The sequence below is a fragment of the Choloepus didactylus genome, chromosome 11 (genome assembly GCF_015220235.1).
Source record: "Choloepus didactylus isolate mChoDid1 chromosome 11, mChoDid1.pri, whole genome shotgun sequence".
Lineage (NCBI taxonomy): Eukaryota > Metazoa > Chordata > Mammalia > Pilosa > Megalonychidae > Choloepus > Choloepus didactylus.
In genome coordinates, this window is record NC_051317.1 from 71,708,642 (window position 1) to 71,731,783 (window position 23,142).

Sequence of the window (23,142 nt, forward strand, 5' to 3'; positions counted from 1 at the left end):
CCTCTGAACATGCCTGGCATCTTCTTTGGCCAAGGCCCACTTGGGCCATGACACTAACATCCTCCCAACTCCTTGCCCCTTATCCCATTTAATCTGCTCTCCATATTGGGATTAGAATAATTTTTTTTTTTTTAAGTAAATCTTAGGATATCACCACACTGCTCTACCTTCAAGGCTTCCCCTTGAGATTAGAAGAAAATCTATCATCTTTAACAGAGTTTACAAGGCCCCTATAGCTCTGACCCAGTAACATTGTTTCAGTTCCTGGAATGTTAAATCTTAAGTGCCTCTGTATGTGCTATACCCTTGCCTAGGAATACTCAAGATTAATATGGCTTCTTAAAGGTCACTGGCATTCCTTGACCTCCAGATTGCCTTGTTCTTCACATGTTATAACGCTCAGCAGTGAGCACCCAGGCAATTACTATTCAAAATATCTACCTACCCTATCAGACCAAGATTCGCAGGGCAGTAAACCCTATGTGTCTTGCTTGCTAGTGTATTCCTCAGTCCCTCACGCAATGTCTAGTCCAGTGTTGGCTCCCAACGAAAACCTGTTGAAATAATAATTTCATTCAACCTTGTATGTAGCATTTTGCGTACTTCCCTAATCCCCACTTCCAAACTCCAGGAGAGAAGAGTCCCCACTATCTCATTATCCCCAAGAAGTATTTGTTTGGATAAATGAATGAGCCAACCACGTGCAGGTGATTATAGGTAACTGGTCTCTTTAAGTGGGGGAGAGAGGGACTGTAGTAATAGCATCATGTGTAAATAATTCCAAGCAGCTCCAGGTTTCGGAGCCTAGCAAACACGTGGTGGCAGCCCGGCGCAGCAGGGGCGGGCACTAGGGAGGAAGATCCTGGGAGGCCGCCCGGGTCTCTAAGTGAGAGTGCATGCACCGGCTGGACCCGAGCGGAGTCAGCGCCTAGGCTCTCGCAAGGAGAATGGAAGGCGAGCCGCGACTTAGGGGTAGGGAAGGGCGTGGGACGAGTTACACCCTGGGAGGGGAGAAGGGGGAAGGAAAGGAATTGAGGCTTCAAGAGGGGAGAGGGAGGATCACCGGCTAGGTAAGGCGGACCGACCTTTGGCTTGGGAGGAAAGTGGGCGGGGTGGGGCGTGGCTGGAGGAGCCGTGGAATAAAGGCGTACCCAGAGCAGTTGGTAAGTTTATTCTGAGCTAGGTTTCGGAAGCACTGCAACTAGAACTAGAAGGGGGAAGGTGGGAGGTGGAAGAGAAGCGATTTAGGATACCCCGCCCCGTTCCCCGCGCACAGCCTAGCCCTAAATGGACCCCGGGTCCCACGCCACCAGAGACCGAATTACACTCCTCAAAGCGCGCGGCCTTGCCTTGGGCTAGCGCCAAATCCTTCCGGCTCACTAGGCCCAGCCCCTGGTGCTGGCGGACGGGGGCGTGGCTGCCCCCACTTCGGTCGGCACTCGGAAGGCGTCACGTCAGCTGGAGCCTGACGCCGTGACGCAGTACGTCGACGTAAGTGACGCGCAGGTCTGGGCCGCTCCTCCTTTCCCGAGTGAGTGCCGGCCGGGTCGGGGCGGGGGAGAGGGGGGGCGGGGGAGGGAAAGGCGACCCGGGAGTCGTTGTGGGCCGCGGGCCGGATCGGGTCCCCGGGCGGCGGGAGCCCGGGCCCAGCGGAAGGGCTTGGCGTGCCGTTGGCGGGCCGCTGCGGCTGTCGGGTCCCCTCGGCTGCTGGACTTGCGCACCCCGACACCCGGAGCTTCGGGCGCAGCGCCCACCCCGCTCCAGCTCGCGTCTCCCGACTCCAATTAGGTCAGGCTGGAAGTCCTGCGGCCGCGGCTCCGGCCCCCAACGCGCGGCGGCCACCCGGCTCGCCTTTCTTTCTTCCCTCGCCTTCCTCTCGTCTTGCCCTCCCCCCCTTCCTTTCACGTTGCTGGGGTTTTGTTTTTTGTTTTATGCTTTAGAGGTTTTGTTGTTCCTCAGCCCGAGCTCATGGGTGTACGTTATCATGCTCCTCTTTTGTAGAGCAACCCGACGGCCATGGAGGCCGAAGAGACGATGGAATGCCTTCAGGAGTTTCCTGAACATCATAAAATGATCTTGGACCGATTGAATGAACAGCGAGAGCAGGACCGGTTTACTGACATCACCCTGATTGTCGACGGTGGGTAGGAGGTGGATGGAAGAGTGAATTTGTTGCTTCACCCTTTTTCTCCCCTTCCGCCATCCATCTGCCTCTTAGACACCCTCTACTAGCTCCCTACCAAAAGTCCTGCAACGAGTGTGCGGTAGGACCTGAGGGCACTTGTCAGTTAGTGCCCTCTCAAACCGTGCTGCCAAAGGCACGTTGGCCCGTTATGCTTTCAGCAGTCTGGTGTTGATAGCATTGTAACTTATTGCAACCTCTTGAGGTTTTGTCTTAGTGCACAGTTGAGTGCGAGATGATGGTGTGGAGGTAGGTAGAATATTTCTCAGTGTTCGATTAACACCTTCCTCTTGGTAATCTTTTATGAGTCCATTACAGGAGTCATATGGGAATATGGATTTGTTTCTAGTTTCCCAATTGATGTTGGAGGGAGATTGTGAGAAACTTATTTTACAGGAGTCCCACCTGCTTTGGGAATCACCATAATAAAATGGGGTCTTTACCAGTCTCTCCCAGGAGTTATTAGGATAATAGTAGCAAACGTAGCTTGGGTATTCTTTCTCCTTAGTGATAATAGGCTTTTCAAGGCAAGCTTTTTCTTTAATGTAGGTCTACCATAGATTGAACTTTCATATATTAGGCATGTCACAGTGTGTCCCAGAGCAGACACATCCAACTTTGTATTTTATGGCTTTTTTTTTCTTTTTAATCTCTCTTTCTGAATGATATATCCGTTTGGATTGTATTTATATTTATCAGTTTCAACTGAATAGGACATGCCTTTTACGCCTTAATTGAAGTAACAGAAAGTGCTTCCTTTCAGTGATAGAAAACTCCTTACCTCCTGAAGTGTTGTAAACTGACTTTTATAAAACTTACTTAATAAGATCTTTGAGGTAAAAATAAGGCATCATATCTAATTGAGATTAAAATATGCCAAGATAGCTGCCAAGAATATTCTGACTTTAGTGCAATAATTTTTATAGTTATATAATTATGTTATGAAGAAAGATCTATTTTACTTTACATAATTTTTTTTTTTTAATTAGGACACCATTTTAAGGCTCACAAGGCTGTTTTGGCTGCTTGCAGTAAGTTCTTCTACAAATTCTTTCAGGAGTTTACTCAGGAACCTTTGGTGGAGATAGAAGGTAAGTACTTGTTTTAAATATAATACTACATTATAATTGGCGGAGAAATTTTGAACAATCAGTTTAGCAAGATACTTTGGGAAACAGGCATCAGTAGTTCCTATTAGATGACTGGATAAATTGTTCTTTTGACACCTGAGAATTCTTTCAGTAAAGTGCTTGGTAAAATGATCTGCCAGGAAAACTTTGTTAGATGGTAGATGTTGGTGTCTTAAAGGAGTCTTACTTCATCAAGTACCTTTTCCATTGCTGAAACCAGTGGTCACTGTCATTTGAAAACGTGTTGAAAGTGAATTACCATTTTGTTCAGTGGACTTATGTTTCACACTGGTGGTGGGGAAGCTGCAAGTTATAGTAGAGATCTTGACTGCAGAAGTAGTGATACACTAACAGATGAACAGATGACTTGGACAATGTGGAGCTGATGTAATATGGAAAGGGCTAGAAAAGATGAACTAAGTACCATTCAGAGGATGTTCTAGGGCGTATAGAATGTCTGGGATGGAAGGGATCAGCCACTAGGTATTGCCTTGAGCAAAAAGTGGTTTTTGTACTTGCTTGATGTTTTTGTAATAATTGCTACCATTTATAGTGCCTCCCAAGTGCTGTGCATTGTGCTCTGTAGTTTATGTGCATATTCTATGGCTAGCAGCAATCCTTTGAATTAGGTGGTTTTATTTCCAAATTACATTTAAGAGAATAGGTGCTGAAAAGTTACTTGCCCAAGGTTGTCCAGGTAGGGAGGGATTCAGTTTGTTATTAACTACCTTGTGTTTGTTTTCTGCTACAACCCCCGTCCCTCAATCCAAAATAGGAGGAAGTAAATCCATTTGACTGCATATAACATAGAATTGTAGTTTCTTTCAGTATACTTGGGTTTTGGTTTTGTATCTCGCTGTGTACATGTTCTTTGTTATGAATGGGTTGCCTAGAAACACTACTCCCTTGGAAAAATTTGGTGCCTAAGGGAGCAAGGAAAATGTAGAGTGAATATTCTTTTATTTTGGTATGTTTCAGTTTAGCATTCTAGCCGATAAATCCACAGCTGGATTATCTTTTTATTATCTGTATTGGACAGAACACAGGCATAATGGAAAATCTGCAAAGCATACTAAAGTGAAATTATAGCTGCCTAGATGGTATTGGTTTCTGTTATAAGGCAAAATTCCATCCATTCATTCAACTGAGGCTTACTAAGTGTGTGACCTTTACTCTGATTGTGAATTTGCTTCCTCATCTGAAAAGTGGGTTACTAGGCCTGTAATGATTAATTGAAATAATGCGTGCAGAATGCCTGGCATAGTGTTTGGCATATAGTAAAAGTTGAGTAAATGGAGGCTATTAATTTATCATATTGAATACCTGTTATATATTATGTACTGGGCTAGACCCAGGAGATGAATTGTTGAATAGACATCCCTTAAAGAACTTACAGTGTAATAAGGAATAAGCAACAGGGAAAGAAAGAAATGCAAAAGTAGTTTAGAGGCTGTTAGCTGTGGAATGGTATCATTGAGTAGAATGAGTAGTTTAGTATTTTTAGAGATAAGAAAGATTTCAAAGAGGAATTGTCTTCTAAGCAGAATCTTAAAGTTAAAAAAAAAAAAAAAAAAAAAAGTGGCCCAGGCTTGAAATGTGTTGCTGGTATAGGAAGGAGCAACTTGAGGGAAAACTACTGGGTTGTGAAAATTCCTGGGGGAAGTAAGATCATGGATTTTAAGAAGCTATATGGCAAGAGGTGAGTCTTGAGATAAGTAGAGGATCTTACTGTGCTATGATAAGGAATTTAGACTTTTCGTTTTAAGAGTTAATAATATATACTTACTATAGACCAAGGTGTTTTAGTCTCAGCACTATTGACATTTTGGATTAGATAATTCTTTGTTGTGGGGAGGTGTCCTTTGCATTGTAGAGTGTTTAGCAGCATCCCTGGCCTCTACTTGCTAGAAGCTAGTAGCATTCTCCCAGTTGTGATAACCAGAAATGTCTACAGACAATTGCCAAATGTTCCAGAGTAGGGGCCAAAATCACCCCCGGTTGAGAACCACTACTTTAGACCAATGAAAATATGCAAATAAACAAAAAGAAGAAAATAAAAATCCATAATCTCACCACCCTGAGATTACTGTTAATGCTTTTGTATATTTTTTCCATGTTTTTTTCTGTATATAAAAATGACTATAAAGTCTACCTTGTAAAAAATGGAAGCATATTGTAAATAACACTTTGTAACCAACATTTTTTTTACTCAATGATAGATCATGGCCATGTCTATAAATAAATTTTTAATGGCTGCCTAGAATGCCAGTGAATGGATGGAACTTAATTTATTTCATCTGCTTTCCCATTATTGGACATGTAGATTATTTACAATTTTGAGTTAATATAAGCTAGTGGTGTCATTCAATAAGCTTAGAAATACAGACAGAAAAGCAGTTTACTAAGGAAGTGATAATGATAAGAGCTTTGGATTTGCTGAATTTGAGGTATGAACAGGACATTTACTTAGAATGCCTACCAGGCAGTTGAATCGATGGTCCTAAAACTCAGGAAGGATCTGGGTTAATAGATTTAAAATCCACCAGTATAAATGGTGCTTGAACTGTGGAATGGATGAAGGAAAGTACATGAATAGATTTGTTGTGTGAGAAGAGGACTTGGGGGCATAAAATAAGGGTGCTTCCAAGGAACTCCTGAAAGAAGTTTGTCCTACATTTAGTAGTCTAGGGGGCTACTATATATGCCCATTTGAATCCAAGAGTAATATATTAAATTTTAGAAAAAGGAAGACAGAATTTCATTGATGATTAAGTGATCCATAGGTTTTAATCAAATGGAAAGAGCAGTGGGATTAAGATTCTGAAGTCCTTGGTATTGCTTTTTTCATTTGTTGTTAGTATAATTAAATGTGCTTGACTGATTTGTGTGTTCATTAAAAAAGGGAACTCTTGTGATTACATATTGGAATTGTTGCCAAGATTACGGTGATATAGGAGACACATTATGGGCTAAATTTTTCTGTTGTTTTGAAATTTTTTCATGTAGATAAATTGTCTAGTCAGCAGTGGCTAGCTCCTTGGGGTCAGGAGTCATATTTATGTGTCTCTCAGTGGTCGCTCAGTTTCTGGCAGTTGGTATGGATTCAAATGGTAGTTATATGCATTTATGATTGGAGGCAGATAACATACCTAATTGAAATGTATGTAGTTTATTTTTATTAATTAATGCAGTGGATTCCTTCCCCTCTTTCCTGACCTCTCCCCTCCCTTGCAAATATAGCCCTTGCAGATTTCCATCACCACTAATTCTCAATCTTAGCTGTATAATTTTTTGTTGTGGAGAGTTGTCTTATGCATTTTAGGATATTTACCAACATACCTGCCCTCTGCCCTCTAGATGCCAATAGCATTTCCCCAGTTGTAACAACCAAAAATGTATCCAGATGTTGTCTGTCTCCCTTTAAGAATCACTAAACTATCTGGAAAAGGTGAGTCTTCTGAAGATTGATCACCTTGGGATTCTCTTGCTATGTCCTTTGTAGTACAGCACACACAGCCCTTTAGTATTTAAACTACATGCAGATAAGAAAGTAAAATATAAAAATACTCTTGTTTTTGTTTTTCCAGATCCAGGTTTAAAGACTTATTTGTCTCAGTGTCTTCTTGAGCCCTTAATTTTGGGATCATGATACTGTCTAGCTAGGTTACCTAACTGTAGAGAAGGCACTGGGCATGGAATTACAACTCCTAAGTTTTAGTCTTGGTTTTACTGTCTGTCAGTTGTGTGATCTTGAACACCGAACATCATGGCTCCCCCCCCCCTTTTTTTTAAATATGTAAAATATTTCAAGAAACTTTGGGTTGTATCATGGACATTTTGAATATTATGTTATGAGGCTGGGTACTTTTTAAATCCTCTGAAAAATGCTTTTGTTGTTGCTTTGTTTTGGGTGGTTTGTTTTAGCAGGCAATCATCCTGCTTAGGTTGAGACTGCCTTCTGTGGAGCCAGTGCCAATATTGTTTTCAATACAATATTGGTAGACTACTCCATAGGGCAGTTTTGCTGCACATTTGCAGCTTGGGGGTGAGCCTGAGACTTCATATACAGATTTAGAGGATCCCTTTCTCCAGCTCCCTCTTCTCCATCATTTCCAGTGCACTCTGGCTTCTAGGAGTCCCTTTTCCTGGTACTCTGGTTAGAAAGCTGGGGTTTTAGCCTCTCTGTGTAATTGTGCACTTCTTGCAACAGGGTGTTCATCCTGGATGAAGCCCTGAGAGAGAAAAGGGAGAGGAAAAAAAAACAAACAGGAATTCTCTCTACGCTCATCAGACCATAGTCTTTTTCTGTCAGAGTTTAGGTGCCTACACATGTCACCAGCCACAGGTGTGCAACATCAGAACTGGGGTTTGCCTTGGGGTAAGGCTGAGAAAAGGAAGAAACAAAACGGATTTCTTTGAGTATCCCCTCCCTCCACACACACATATTCTCCATCCCCTTTTCTCTCTGCACCTGCTATGCAGCTTTGGGATTGGGTGCCCTCAAGTCTAAGCCAGGAGATGTGGAAAGAAGTATAAAAACCAAGAAACCACTGCCATTCTTCTAGTTTTGATTTCTCTTCCAGTCTACTTGCTTCTATTGGCTTTTCAGAGTCCTCCTATGTTTGTTATAATCAATGGGTGAGGTAGGGCAGAATGTGTTTTCTCTATCTTAGCCAGAACTGGACACCCCATCTGTAAAATACAGATAATCACTTGTGGCTGTGATTCTTATCCGAAGCTGCACATTAGAATCATCAGGGGAGCTTTTACAAATACCAGTGCCCAGACTGTATCTCCAGATCAATTAAATCAGCATTTGAATCTACCAGGTATCAGTTGGACAGTGCCTGAAAGTTGTTGCTCTACTGAGTCAGAAAGGCTATGTTGCTATGGCGATTTGTGATCACTCCTCCTCACAACAGTGGCATTTGGAAGTTAAGGTGGAGACCTCAGACTGGAATGGCGCAATTTCCTGGGCTTTGCCTTCATAAAATGTGGCACTTTACAAAGAATATTGATACAAGAAAAATCCTGAACTGATTTCCTATATGGATAGAACTATTTTTGAGAGGATGAGCATTTTCTTGTCCAGTGGAGATGCTTGGAAAGATTAGCAGAGGTGAGACAGCAAATACATGAAAGATTGGAGTACTGTGTTACATCAGTAGTTGAAGTACATTTCACCAGGACATTAGTGTTGTTTCTGAGCTGCTATTAAGGAATTTCTTGCTTATAGAATGTACTTTCAACTTCAAAGACTTGGTTTTGTTCAAAGAACAAATGTAGGAGATTGGCATTTCTGTTCAAATTCATTTATGTTTCTTTTTAATTGTTTTTAATGAGGGGATGGCATTTGGTAGGAAAATTGTCATGATTTCCTTTCTCAGAGGGCCTCATAGGAGACTAGTTATATTTTTTACTTACTATTATCATTGGTTTAATATGTCCTAAGTAGATAATTTTAAAAACCTTATTGAATCTGTTACTTTTAACTTCAGAAAGCATGATTTATAAGGTAATATTTGAGAAGCAATTAAGTATTATAAGTTATTTTGATGAATTATGATACTATCTACATTTAAAATAAAGGGTCCTTTTGATTATTTAAAAAAATAATTTTTAAAAAATTATTTAAAATTCCTTGGGTCCTTGTTATTCCAGGTGTGGTCTGAAGACCAGTGACATGGGCACCACCTGAGTCTATGTTAGAACTACAGAATTTCAAGCTCTACCCCAGACCTACTGAGTAAAAATCTGCTGTTAACAAGATCCCCAAATGGTTCCTATGCACAGTAAAGTTTATGATGATTCCAACATGCAGCCAGTGTTGAGAACCACTGCCTAGAGGATGTTATAAGAGGAAAGGACATGTGTATAAAAGAACTTTAAATTGTAGTATGCTCTTTGTCATTAGATGTAAGCTGAGTTACCTTTGTTTTCTGGGTCTCTGTGAGATAAGTTACCTTTGGTTAGAATCACAGGGTCACCCTTAGCTTCAAATCAAAATTGTTGCCCTCAAAGTTAATTGCATTGCAGCTCAGCTATGTGACTTGAATTCACTACATAAAATCTTCAACAGATGTTCATTCCTTTGTTCAGAAAAGAACAACACAGCCTTCTCCTAACCCAAGCCTCCAATTTTCTAAATCCATTTTTTCCTATCCTTCATGAAACTACAGATCCATAAGCACCTAGTTTGTACAAGCAACTCTGCCATCATGTCCAGAAATTTTAGTCTGAGTTTCGAAGATAAAACACCCAAGTACATGTTCATACGTATTTTTTAAGTAGGAGTTTTTTAAGTAGGAGTTTTCCATAGTTAGGGGGAATTCCCTGAGATTAGAGAAATTCCAGAATTCTGTCAACCTTTTGCTTCTTTCTTATCTTTGTTGTCAGGGAGAAGTCTTGAGCTAAGGTGTTCATATTGGCATTTTCTTTAGAGACTCACTTTGAAAAATTATATTCTCTTGCACACTTCTATTATAAAAAGAGTAAGATATTGATGAGAAAAATGGACTCCGATTTGTAAGTGACCAAACTAGTCCTGATAGAGAATAAAATATTTTTGCATCTGTACAGTCTACTACCACTTCGCTTACCTGGCTGGGCAAGTATTATAAGTTTGGTTCATGTTAGCTAATTAGTCAGGTCAGTGATTGTTCCTAGGACCAGTATTGGGTTCTATGAGAAGAGCCTGGGTGATTAAAAAAGACTGATTCCAGAAATGGGAACCCATATTTTTATTACATTCTACAGTTGATTTGGATCAGCCAAGATTTGGAATTAAAACCATAGCCTTGTCCAAATTCTTGTGGGCCATATGTTGCTTGAAATTACAAAATTTTCAAGTTTTCTAAAGATAAAGCAGTGCATATATTACATAATAGCAGTGGAGTCTAGGGCAGCGTCTTGTAACCAAATACCAATATATCTTCAGTGTAGCTTAAATATTCATTCTAAAGTGAGATAAAGACTATAAATATCCTTGTGTCAGTTCTGATCACGTTCTGCCAAATTTAAGGGAAAACTTCTGGCTTTAAGAGAGAGATTTTGGGAATTTTGGAACTGTGAATAAGGGACTGAATCTGTAGTGACTTACACCATGAGTATTCAGTTTTTTCCAATCAGAAAGTTTTTCCTCTTATATTGCTATTTAAAGTCTTTATCATAGACTCCATTGGAGTCAGACCATCTGGGTATGAATCTTGGTTTTACCACTTAATGACTGTGGCTTTGGCAAGTTGGTTTACCACTCTTTCCACAATTTCCTCATTTGTAAAATGGGGATCAAAATAGTATTATTTTATAGGGTTATTATTACAGTTAAGTAGAAATGATACTTGTGATGTGCTTAGAACTTCACAAGTAAGCATTATATATGTGTGTTTGACTAGAAATCACAGTCTCATTCTACTTCTGGAAACATTTACTATTTCAGGCTGTTTTTAGAAAGGACTTATATTGTACTTTTAAACTTATGGTGAAAACTGCTAAAAGATGGCAAAATCTGATCGTCTTTCTTTCAGGCTATTCATACAATAAAAGATAACATAATCCAAGACAGCATCAAGGAGAAAAAAAGACTTTAATAAATATAATTAGTTTTATTTGTTAGCACTTAAGTTGGCCTTAATTATTTGTTTTATGGTATTTCTCAGTATTCACATTGCTTTCAGAAATTTTGAAGATGAGTTTACTAAGGCTCAGAGGTTCTGGCATGTCCCAAATCACATAGCTTGTGGAAGAGTGAGTACTAGAACTTGAAAGTTTCAACTCCCAAAATGGTATCCTTTGCATAAATAGGATGCTGCTCTAAAGCCTTAAGTGGGTACTCTGTCAATATTCTTACTGTTGCTGCCCTGAAAGCCACCTTCAGATGAGAAAGTGGATGGGAAGAACATAAAAATATTTTTGTGATTTGTACTTGTACCTAGTGTGTGCAGTTTAGACTTTGTCATTTCTTAGGCTGAAAGTCTGTGTTAAAAGTAGTTTTCTCTTTGTTCCTGTCAATAGTTTCTTGTATACTCACCTTAGCAGACTGAAAAAGTAATATATAGCATCAAGTTGTAAAAAGAGATGAGTATTGTTTTGGGACTGAATTTTAAACATGAAAATTTAAAGAAAAGTTAGAATCATAAAATCATAATTTTGAAAACTGACTTTAGCTTTTTATTCATTTGTTCCTACTTTGTGTGCCCACTTTTTAAGTAACACTTTTGGGTACTGTGAGGTGAGTATACAGAGAAAAAGTCATTTCCCTCAGGTCGTTTACAGTAGATGTCCATGTATGTGTTCTGGTAATTATAATTCATGGACTAGTACAGAATTCAGCCTGGGGACAGTATTAAAGAAGATTTTGTTGAAGATATGGCATTAGAGTTGGGCCTTAAAGGGTGGTATGATTTGTATAACTAGAGATTAAGCATTCAGGAATTGAGGGTAAGTGTTAATAAAGGCAAGGAAGCTATTAGGAACTGCAGAATTTGTTTGAGGAATAATATATAGCCTGGATTTGGTATTGTTTAAATTTGGGGGAGGAAAATAGTGGTAAAAACAAACATGCAAAGGGCTTTGAGAGAGTTTGGAGAGGTACTGAACTGTGGTGAACCATTGAAGATTTTAGAGCTGGGTTGACTCAGGGCTGCCATCTCTTGACAGGAAACATAGCACATCTGGCATGTAAAAGTTACCAACTAATGTATTTGTGTGATAGATACAGCTATTCTCTAAGAGCCTTTGGAAATCTTTGGGGACGGTTTTAAAGTATTTTGCTTGTTAGTGCTTGAATTTAGCTACACTGTTACTATACTATTAAAGAATTTCACCAGGAACTAATTTCAAAAATAAAAGATGACAAATACTAAATCAAGTTCCAAGCACAGGGCTTTTTTTTTTTTTTTTTTTTTTTTTCTCCTTTGCTAAATGTTGTGAGGTTTGAATCAGTGTGAATACATGTTATTATTGTACATCTTCTTTGCAGGTGTTAGTAAAATGGCCTTTCGTCATTTGATTGAGTTCACCTATACAGCAAAATTAATGATACAAGGAGAAGAAGAAGCCAATGATGTATGGAAAGCAGCAGAGTTTCTACAAATGCTAGAAGCCATTAAAGCCCTTGAAGTCAGGTAATTACTTATTTCTTAGTGAGATGCAGATAGTCACATTCAGCCATGTTTGCCATACTGTTAGTCAGAATTTGTAGGTGTCGTGCCATAAAGAACTAACATTTTGAAATTAAGAATATTTAAGGATCTAATAACTTCTTCTGGATATTGATTGTTCTTTCACTCACATTTCATTTCTTACTTTTTTGTAAAAACCATGCTAAGATTAAGTAAAGTGACATCTTTTGGATCTCATAAAATAAAGAGAACTAGGTGTAATAGTCTAACAGCTCTTAAGTGCCCTGGGAACCCATAACCAGTTTTGTTGGATTCCAGCTATTAATTATTTGTACCAAGCTTTATTCTAAAAAGAATATGAGGGGCCTAATAAAGCCTCATCTGAGGGCTAGTTGATCTATCAGTGGTGTTTCCATAAACACTTGATGGTCTCATAACCACCCTGAGGTGCAAGTCATATTTTTAGGAGAGAAGGGAGTTAATACCTGCTTCCACACAAGGAGAATAATACTTAGGACACAAATGGTGACCCTGGAAAGAAAATGTTATTTACAATTGTTGGGGCCCTGAATGTGAAACCTATATCAGGCAGGGCACAAGCTGACATTGCCTTTAAAGTTGCCTCCTCTTTCCCAGTGCATTTAGAATGATAGTGTCTAATCCTTGTTCATAGAGGTACTGTCTGAGGGCAATCAGTTCAGTCTGTTCTATTTGTCACCACTACCTGAATGGCAGCTGAATGACATTCATCTGCCTCAGAAACTGAGCCTCCACTTTGGTGTTTTGCATGGGAAGTGCAAGAGCTTTGCCAACAGTTTCTGCTGCTTTCCAAAGACTACTTGGTAAAGTTATGGGAAGTGACAAATCCTGGTCAGAGCCGTCTGGTGAGGGATGGCATATGTAGGCGTTGCATAAATTAAAAGTGTTGCAGTAGTTTGGGAGAGCACCCTCAGAACGTTTTCCTTCATGAAGAAGTCTCTCTGGGTAGTTCTGAAGGGCAAAGATCATTAATGTCCTTCCCTCCCCTATACTCTTCGAGTCTAAGATGTTCTCTACCTAGGTGCCAAAGTTGTCATTCTCTTTCTACCTCCACAAAAAGTGCATCTCATTCTAGCAGCTATAATTCCACTGCTCTTCCAGTCATTCCCTACTCTCACCCAAACCTTTCATCTGGACTGATCATGTGCCAGAAGAACAAGGGCATTTTTATAAAATGTAGAGACCCTCATGTTAACCACTTTGGCTTGTATAGGCCACTGTAGGTAAACTTGGAGACCAGTATATTCAACCAAGTAATCATTATTCTTATTGTCTGAGACTGTGTCCAACAAGAGAATCCAAGTGTCTGAACCAGAATTAAGTTTCAACCTGCTAGGCCCCTTTTGGCCAGGCTGTTACCTGGACATACCAACCAGGCTGGCCCAGGGTTGCTATTAAAGAAAAGAAAAACGTAGTGTATATGAATGAATGGTCGGGACAGAATTCCATATTTTCCAATTAGATTCATACAATTTTCCACCCCTTTTGTCTTGATCATTATCCAGAAAGCAGCTGAAAAGAAGTGGTCTCTTTCTGGGGACAGCTGAATTTGATGACCAAACTGCCTTAGTCAGTTTTTTGGACACAGAGGAGGTGAGGGAAATAGAGTCAGAAATCTTTTTGAGGTAGTGTTTGAGGAAGCCATTCCAGTGTTCCTCTACAGTATCAGAGCCTGTGGATGGTAGGGAGCGTGAAAGATCTATTAGAACCTTCACTCTCAGCCTACTATTGATTAGATTTTGTGATAAAAGGTACACCATTATTAGACTGAAGATGGTCCAGGAAGGTGAACACATGAAATAGATTTTTACAGTTCAGAATTTTTTGCAACATGTAGTTTTTTTTACAGTTACAGTGTAACTTGAAAACGTGTCAGTAGTGTCAAGGCACTATCGACAGTCTCCCCATAGGGTCAAAGGTCCAGTATAGTAAGTTTGCTGGGAACAGGCAGAGACGGTGCCCTGTGTGATGTGGCCTACTTCACCATGAGACAAATAGTCCAACTTCTGCTAGGAGAAAAAAGTCAGGCATGCATTGGCAGCCTCTGCATCAGCAATACAGGGTCCTTTATATTGTGTCCAATCTGTGGTGGTGGATGTGCTGCCATATGCAGACAGTGCTGAATCCAGGTACCAGCAGTGGCGATGTGGGTAGTACGGGCTCAATTAGCTTGATTCCAGTCGCTCTCATTAGAGAACAGGCCCTTACCATGGGCATCTAAATGAGTGGAAATAGCTGTTATGTGTTTCCACAGTTGTGGCCTCAACGATATGTGTCTTTAATCTAGTTGGAGACTTCAGTATACCACTCTAATCAGTAGATAGAACATCTAGACAGAAGATCAATAAGGAAGCAGAGAACTTGAATATTATAAATGAACTAGCCCTAACAGACATTTACAGATACTATATCCCCAAACAGCAGTATATACATTCTTCTCAAGTGTATTTGGATCATTCTTCAGGATAGACAACATGTTGGATCACAAAACAAGGCTCAATAAATTTAAAAATGATTGAAACCATACAAAACATTTCCTCTGACCACAATGGAATGAAACTAGAAATCAAAAAACAGGCAGAGAAACAGAAAATCCACAAATTTGTGGAAGTAAAATAACACAAACATCAGTGGGTCAAAGAAAAAATTGCAAGGGAAATCAGTAAATATCTTGAGATGAATGAAAATGAAAACACATTGAAACTTATGGGTTGCCACAAAGGCAGTGCTGAGAGGGAAATTTAAAACCTTAAATACTTACGTTAAAAAAGAAGAAAGAGCTAAAATCAAAGACCTGCTTGCACACCTGGAGGAACTAGAAAAAGAACAGCAGACTAAATCCAAAGCAAATAGAGAAGGAAAGAAATAACAAAGATTAAAGCAGAAATAAATGAAATTGAGAATAGAAAAACAATGGAGAGCATGAACAAAACCAAAAGTTGTTCTTTGAAAAGATCAAAAAATTGACAAACCCTTAGATAGACCTACAAAAAAAGAGAAGATGCAAAAAAATAAAACCAGAAATGAGAGAGGAGGACATTACTACTGAAACCACAGAAATAAAAAGGATCATAAGAAGATACCAAGAACAACTGTATGCCAACAAATTAGACAACCTGGATGAAATGGATAAATTCCTAGAAACACATAAACAACCTACACTGACTCTAGAAGAAATAAGAAGATCTCAACAAACCAAACAGAGAAACTGAATCAGTCATCAATAACTTCCCAACAAAGAAAAGCTCAGGACCATGTTCCATAGGTGAACTCTTAGAATTAATACCAATCCTGCTCAAACTCTTCCAAAAAAATTAAAGAGGAATGAACACTACTTAATTTATTTTGTAAGGCCAAAATAACCCTAATACCAAAGTCACATAAAGGTATTACAAGCAAAGAAAATTGCAGATTAATTTCTCTTATGAATATAGATGCAAAAATCCTCAACTAAATACTTGCAGATTGAATCTAACAGCACATTAAAAGAAATACACACCATAATCAAGTGGGTTTTATCCCAGGTATGCAAGCATGGTTCAACATAAGAAAATCAATTAATGCAATACACCATATTAACAAAATGAGGGGGGAAAACACGATTATTGTAATTGATGGAGGAAAGGCATTTGACAGAATCCAGCATCCTTTCTTGATAAAAACACTTTGAAAAGTAGGAATAGAAGGAAACTTCTTCAATCTGGTGAAAAACCCATGGCCAACACCATGCCCAATTATGGAGGACTGAAAGACTTCCCTCTAAGATCTGAAATAAGACAAGGAATGCCCAGTGTCACCCTTGTCATTCAACATTGTGCTGGAAGTTCTAGCCAGAACATTTAAGCTAGAAAAAGAAATAAAAGGCATCTAAATTGGAAAGGAAGAAGTAAAACCTTCACTATTTGCAGATGACATGATAGTCCCAAAAAATCTACAGCAAAGCTACTAGAGCTAATACATGAATTCAGCACAGTGGCAGGATAACAAAATCAACATGCAAAAGTCAGTAATTTTTCTATACACTAGTAAGGAGCAATCTCAGTAGGAAATCAAGAAAAAAATTCCATGTACAATAGCAACTAAAAGAATCAAGTATCTAGGAATAAATCGAACGAAAGATGTAAAGGACTTGTATGCAGAAAACTACAAAGCATTGCTAACAGAAATCAAAGAACATTGAAATAAATGAAAGGACATTCTTGTTCATGGATTTGAAAACTAAACATTGTCACTATGTCAGTTCTACCCAAAATGAACCACAGATTCATCACAATCCCAATAAAAATTCCAACAGCTTACTTTGCAGAAGTAGAAAAGCCAGTTATCATATCTGAAAGGTTTAGGGGCCCTGAATAGCCAGAAACATCTTGAAAAAGAAAAATGAAATCAGAAAACTCACAATTCTTGACTTTAAAGCATTTTTCAAAGCTATAGTTCTCAAAACAGCATGGTACTGACACAAAGATAGATATATAAGCCAATGGAATTGAATTGAGAGTTCAGAAATAGACCTTCACGTCTGTAGCCAATTGATTTTTTAATGCAATTTTATTGAAATATATTCACATACCATAAAGTCATCCAAAGTGTACAATACTTTGTTCACAGTATCATCATATAGTTGTGCATTCATCACCACAATCAATTTTTTAACATTTTCATTACTCCAAAAAAATAAAAAGAATAAAAATAACAGTAAAAAAGAAAACCCAAAACATCCTAAACCCCTCCTCCATCCCTCCTCCCCCCATTATTCATTTACTTTTTTGTCACCATTTTACTATCATTTGTCCATACACTGGGTAAAGGGAGTGTGAGCTGTAAGATTTTCACAATCACACGGTCACACCATATAAATTATGTGGTTATAAAATCGTCTTGAAGAATCAAGGATACTAAATTGCAGTTCAGCAGTTTCAGATATTTCCTTCTAGCTATTCTGATAAACTAAATACTAAAAAAGGATAGCTGTATAATAAATAAGAGTTACCTCCAGAATGGTCTCTCAACTCCACTTGAAATCTCTCAGCCACTGAAACTTTTTGTTTCATTTCTCTTCCTCCCTTTGGTCCAGAAGGTTTTCTTAATCTATGAAGCTGGGTCCAGGCTCATCCCTGGGAGTCACATCCCACGTTACCAGGGAGATTTACACTCCTGGGGGTCATGTCTCACCTAGTGGGGAGGGGAATGAGTTTACCTGCAAAATTGACTTAGAGACAAAGGACACATCTGAACAACAAAAGAGGGGGGTGACTCTCAGGCACAATTGTAAGTAGGCTTACCCTTTCCTTTGCAGTAACAAGCTTCATAAGGGCAAGCCCAAGATCGAGGACTCGATGTACTAAACTAGTAGTCCCCAAAGCTTTTCTCCAAGGGGGCTTTGCAAATATTTTTTATTTTCTGCCCAAATTACTCTGGGTTGTATCGGGGGCTTCACGCTAACTTGTACAAACCAAAAAGATCTCACTCCCTATTCAAGATTCAATGTAATTATGCTGTTTTAGTAAACTGACCACACAAGTTAAATTGTATAGTGTGCTACAAAAAATATAGATTTAGTCCCAAATAAACATCTCTTCCTTTGGTCCCACACAGAAGCTGAAATTTTAAAACACAGTTAATGTCATCCTCTACCTTTAGTCTGATCTACCCCACTCTCAACCAAGTGCATTTCATTCTTATGTCCAAAGTCTTATCTCCTTTTCAGCCTCTTTAACAGTTGCTACATGGGTCAGTGTCTACCCTCACAGCTGCTGAACTCTGACTCCAAGTCCCAGGTGCCACACAGACACCTGAAGCTCTAGGGACCGACCAGGTCACACACAAACAGCGCAGCATCTCAGAATTTAGAAATAACTGTTACAACTCATGAATAGATGTGACTGCTGTAAGAGCTTATAATCTAGGAACCTTTACTAAGCCTTACCCTGGTAACCCATGCTCACAGATTCAGTTCTCAAAGTTTGCACATTATTGTCAGTTCACATTAGTGCAGCATTATAATGTCTGTCTTTTCATTTCTGGCTTATTTCACTCAACCTACTGCCCTCTAGGTCCATTCACCTAGTTGCATACCTCACAACTTCCTTCTTTCTTGCCACTGCTCAATATTCCATTGTATGTATACACCACAGTTCACCATTAGTTTATCAGTTGATATACCCTTAGGCCACTTCCATCCATTGCAAATCATGAATACTACCACCACAAACACCAGTGTGCAGATGTCCATTCATGTCCCTGCTCTCAATTCCTCCAAGTATACAGCCAGTAACAGGGTTGCGGGAACTTATGGCAGCCCCATCCTTATCTTCTTGTGGTACCACCACACTGCCCTCCAGATAGGCTGTACCATTCTACTTCCCCACCAACAGTGAATAGGTACATCCCTCTCTCCACATTTTTTCCATCACTTGTATCTCTCTGTTTATTTTTTAAACAGTTTTATTCATACACCATACAATCCATCCTAAGGATTCCCAGTATAATCACATAGCTATGCATTTACCACCACAATCTATATGAGGACATTTCCATTTCTTCTGCAGTGAAAGAGGAAGAGGAGGAAAAAAATGAAGAATAAAAAAAGAAAGTAAAATAAAATATAATGAAAAGGTCATACAGCAGCGATGATACCAAGAATCCCGTTCCTCTCCCATGTATCCCCCTCTTACAGACATTTAGCTTTAAATGAAAAAGCTGACTATGACTCTGAACTGTCACGATAGCAGGTTTCATCTAAGTGTACTTAGTATTGGGGTGCATGTCCAAAAGGATGTCCTCCAGAGACCAGGAGATAGTTAACCAACGGTGATCCTGGATCACCATCATTTATTTGGTGCGAAGTGTTGCTTGTCTGGGTCCCGAAATTATACACAGACCTCTCTGCGACTCAGCCTGGGCAGATTGAGGACATCCCAAAGCCTTGAGGACAGAGAATGGTGTTCTGGACAGCTATTAGTATACTTAATCACCATTGACCACTCTAGGCTTCATTAAGTTACATAATCCCTGTGTTTATCCTCTGTTTTTCTTTCTGGTATCATAGATCCTCTAGCCTTCCTCTTTCACCTGTACTCATACTCATCTTTGTTCAGAGTACTTACAATATTGTGCTACCATCACACAGTATTGTGCTCTCTGTTTGTGGATCTGTACAGTCCTGTTGAACATTCTGTACTCCTTCAGCATCAGATGCCTGACCTTTACCCTCTATCTGCTGATAACCTGTGTTCTCAACTTTAACTTTCAAGTTTTGCTCATTAATATTAGTTCATATTAGTGAGACCATATCGTATTTGTTTCTGGCTAATTTCACTCAACGTAATGTCTACTGTGTATCATTTTGTCCTTTGGATTTTATACATACTTTTATTTTTTTTCCACTTGCTTTTTTTTTTACCCTTACCAATAGTCTTCATTTTTATGCTCTTCTCCAAATCTCTCTCTCTTGTATTTTCCTATTTGTCTGTAGTGCTCCCTTTAGTATTTCTTGTAGAGCAGATATCTTGTTCACAAATTCTTAGTGTCTGTCTGAAAATATTTAAACTCTCCCTCATTTTTGAAGGACAGTTTTGCTGGATATAGAATTATTGGTTGGCAGTTTTTCTCCTTCAGTATCTTAAATATATCATGCCACTGCCTTCTTGCCTCCATGGTTCCTACTGAGAAATCCACACAGTCTTATCAAGCTTGCCTTGTTGCTTCCCTTCTCTTGCTGCTTTCATAATTCTCTCCTTGTCTTTGATGTTTGAAAATCTGATTATTAAGTGTCTTGGAGTAAGTCCATTTGGATCTATTCTGTTTGGGATATGCTGCACTTCTTGGATCTGAAATTTTATGTCTTTCATAAGAGATGGGAAATTTTCAGTCATTATTTCCTCCATTATTGTTTCTGCCTCTTTTCTCTTCTTCTGGGACACGTATATTCATGCACTTCATGTTGTCATTCAGTTCCCTGAGACACTGCTTATATTTTTCCATTCTCTTCCCTATCTGTTCTTTTGTGTGTAGGATTTCAGATGTCCTGTCCTCCAGTTCACAAATCCTTTTTTCTTTGTCTTCAATTCTGCTGTTGCATGCCTCCATTGTGTTTTTCATCTCTTCTATTGTGCTTTCCCCATAAGTTCTGCCATTTATTTTTTTAAGCTTACAAATTCTCCTGTATGGTCACCCAGTGTCATCTTGATATCCTTCATCTCTTTTGCCACATTTTCCTTCAGCTAGTTGATTGGATTTAAAAGATTTGTTTGAATGTCTTTAATTAGTTGTTACAACTCCTGTATCTCATTTGAAGTGTAAGTTTGTTCCTTTGACTAGGTCTTATATTCATTTTTCCTAGTGTGACTTGCAGTTTTTTGTTGTTCAGGCATCTGCTTCCCTTGATTACCCGAATCAGATTTTCCCAAACCAGACAAGCCCAAGTCTTGGGAGAAGGGTGTAATCAGTATCAAGTTTCCCTGATAATGAGACTATGCAGGTTGTAAGACTTTTCTGTGAGGCCTTTAGACTTTGCTTTTCCTGTCCTGCCCTGCAGGTGACATTTGTCAGCCCACAGCTCCCCACTGGTGCCTTTAATTCTCAGCAGACCCTGTCCCAGCCAGGAACCAAGGGTATCAGAAGCCAAGCTTAACTCCCCTCCCCACCTCCAAGGGTTCTGAATTCTCTTGAGGGAGGGTAGCCCCTTGAGCTGGTCCCTGTGCCCCCGTTTTTCTTAGGGAAGATATGCCTTTAGGAAATTATCTCCTTCAGTTGATTTCTTCCTTTGTTTCTCTGACCCTCTTAACTCTGTGCTTGCCTGGGTCAGGGCTGACAATTGAAAATGCCTGAGGCTTTCTCTAATGAGACATTTAGAATAAGAGAAATAAAAGGAAAAAGAAAGATATCTCCTTTTCAGAGCCAGTCCTCAGGCTCCAGTTTCACTGTTTGACTGGGGCTAGTACCAAGTTCTCTGTACCCCTTTTCTTGAGACACAGCCACTTTCCAGTATTGTGAGCTCAGCTATCTCCAAAGCCTTTTTTATTTTTTTATTTTTTTTATTTTCTGTCAGTCCTGTCTCCTCTCTGCTGGGAGAGACCTCAGGTTCCTTTCCTGTTTGCTCTGGGTTTATCTGTGCTTGCAACTTGTATTTAGTAGTCCAGATTTGTTATTTAAAGCTGCAGTTGGAGCTTGGTTGAGTTACTTTCTCTTGCTCCTAATACTTTCTCTTCCTCCTAGTAAACTGCTTTTTTCCACGGGGAAGTGTTCCAGCTCAGCCTGCTCTGCTACTAGGGGTGGGGTGCCAGCTCTGCCCATTTGAGGAGCTTTACTTACAGTCCTATGTTGTCATCTCAGCTGTTCCACCCATTCCAGACTAGTGTACAATGTGTGTCCGGTTATGGATGTCTCCCAACAGTTGTTCCAGAATATTTACTAGTTGTTCCTGGCTATTTAGTAGTTGATTTAGAGGACTAACTAAATTCTGCATCTCAGCCAATTGACTTTTGACAATGCTGCCAAGTCCATTCAGTTGGCAAAGAAATGTCTCTTCAACAAATGGTGCTGGGAGAACTGGATATCCATATGCAAAACAATGAAGGAGGACCCCTATCTCACACATTATACAAAAATTAACTCAAAATGGGTCAAAGACCTAACTATAAGGACCAGGAGTATAAAAGTCCTAGAAGAAAATGTAGGAAAGCATCTTCAGGACCTTGAGTGAGGCAGTGATTTCTTAGACTAAACCCAAAGCACAAGCAATGAAAGGAGAAATAAATGGGATCTCCTCAAAATTAAAAACTGTTGTGCATCAAAGGATTTTGTCACAAAAGTGGAAAGAACCTTCTCAATAGGAAGAAAATATTTGGAAACGTATTTGATAAGAGTTTAATATCCAAAATAGATAAAGAAATTCTACAGCTCAACAATAAAAAGACAAACAGCCCAATTTAAAAATGGGCAAAAGACTTGAATAGACATTTCTGCAAAGAGGATACATAAATTGCTAAAAAGCACATGAAAAGATGCTCAGCATCTCTAGTTATTAGGGAAATGCATATCAAAACCATAGTGAGATGTCATTTCATACCCATTGGAAAGGCTATTATTAAAAATAAAGAAAACTGCAAGTGTTGGAGAGGCTGTGGAGAATAAAAACACTCATTCATTGCTTGTGGGAACGTAAAATGGCGCAGCTGCTGAGGAAGACAGTTTGGCAGTTCCTCCGAAAGCTAGCTAGAGAATTACCATGTGACCCAGAAATCCCTCTACTAGGTATATACCTCTTCCCATTTGCTAATGCTGCCATTATGCAAAATACCACAAATGGATTGGCTTTTATAAAGGGGGCTTATTAGGTTACAGATTTGTAGTTCTAAGGCCATAAAATTGTCTAAATTAACACATCAATAAGAAGATTACCTTCACTGAAGAATGGCTGATGGCGTCTGGAAAAACCTCTCTTTGCTGGGAAGGCACGTGGCTGGCGTCTCCTGATTCTTTGCTCCTGGGTTCTGGTTTCAAAATGGCTTTCTCCAAAATGTCTCTGGGTTTCTCTTAGCTTACCATCTCCAAACCTCCTCCTGTGTGCATCTCAAAGAATCTCTTAAGTGTCAGCAAGCATCTCTCGGGGAGTTTTTTTCCTCTCTTAGCTTCTCTGAAGCAAACTCTGGGCTAGCATCTCAAAGCA

General features: G+C 39.4%; 1 protein-coding gene across 5 annotated transcripts in view; it reads left to right on the plus strand.

The window, feature by feature from the left end:
• Positions 1–881: 881 nt before the first annotated feature.
• The window catches only part of ZNF131 (zinc finger protein 131), a 34,442-nt gene continuing 12,181 nt past the window's right edge, over positions 882–23,142 (plus strand). Inside the window, exons 1-5 of one of the 5 annotated variants that reach the window (XM_037799331.1) lie at positions 885–972; positions 1,384–1,491; positions 2,002–2,140; positions 3,172–3,273; positions 12,293–12,437. In XM_037799331.1, coding sequence (XP_037655259.1) covers positions 2,017–2,140; positions 3,172–3,273; positions 12,293–12,437 — 371 coding nt within the window. In that variant the 5' untranslated portion in view covers positions 885–972; positions 1,384–1,491; positions 2,002–2,016. Of the gene's footprint in view, positions 973–1,383; positions 1,492–1,522; positions 1,532–1,582; positions 2,141–3,171; positions 3,274–12,292; positions 12,438–23,142 lie in introns of those variants that run through there. The other 4 variants (XM_037799332.1, XM_037799333.1, XM_037799330.1 and 1 more) reach the window with 4 other exon arrangements.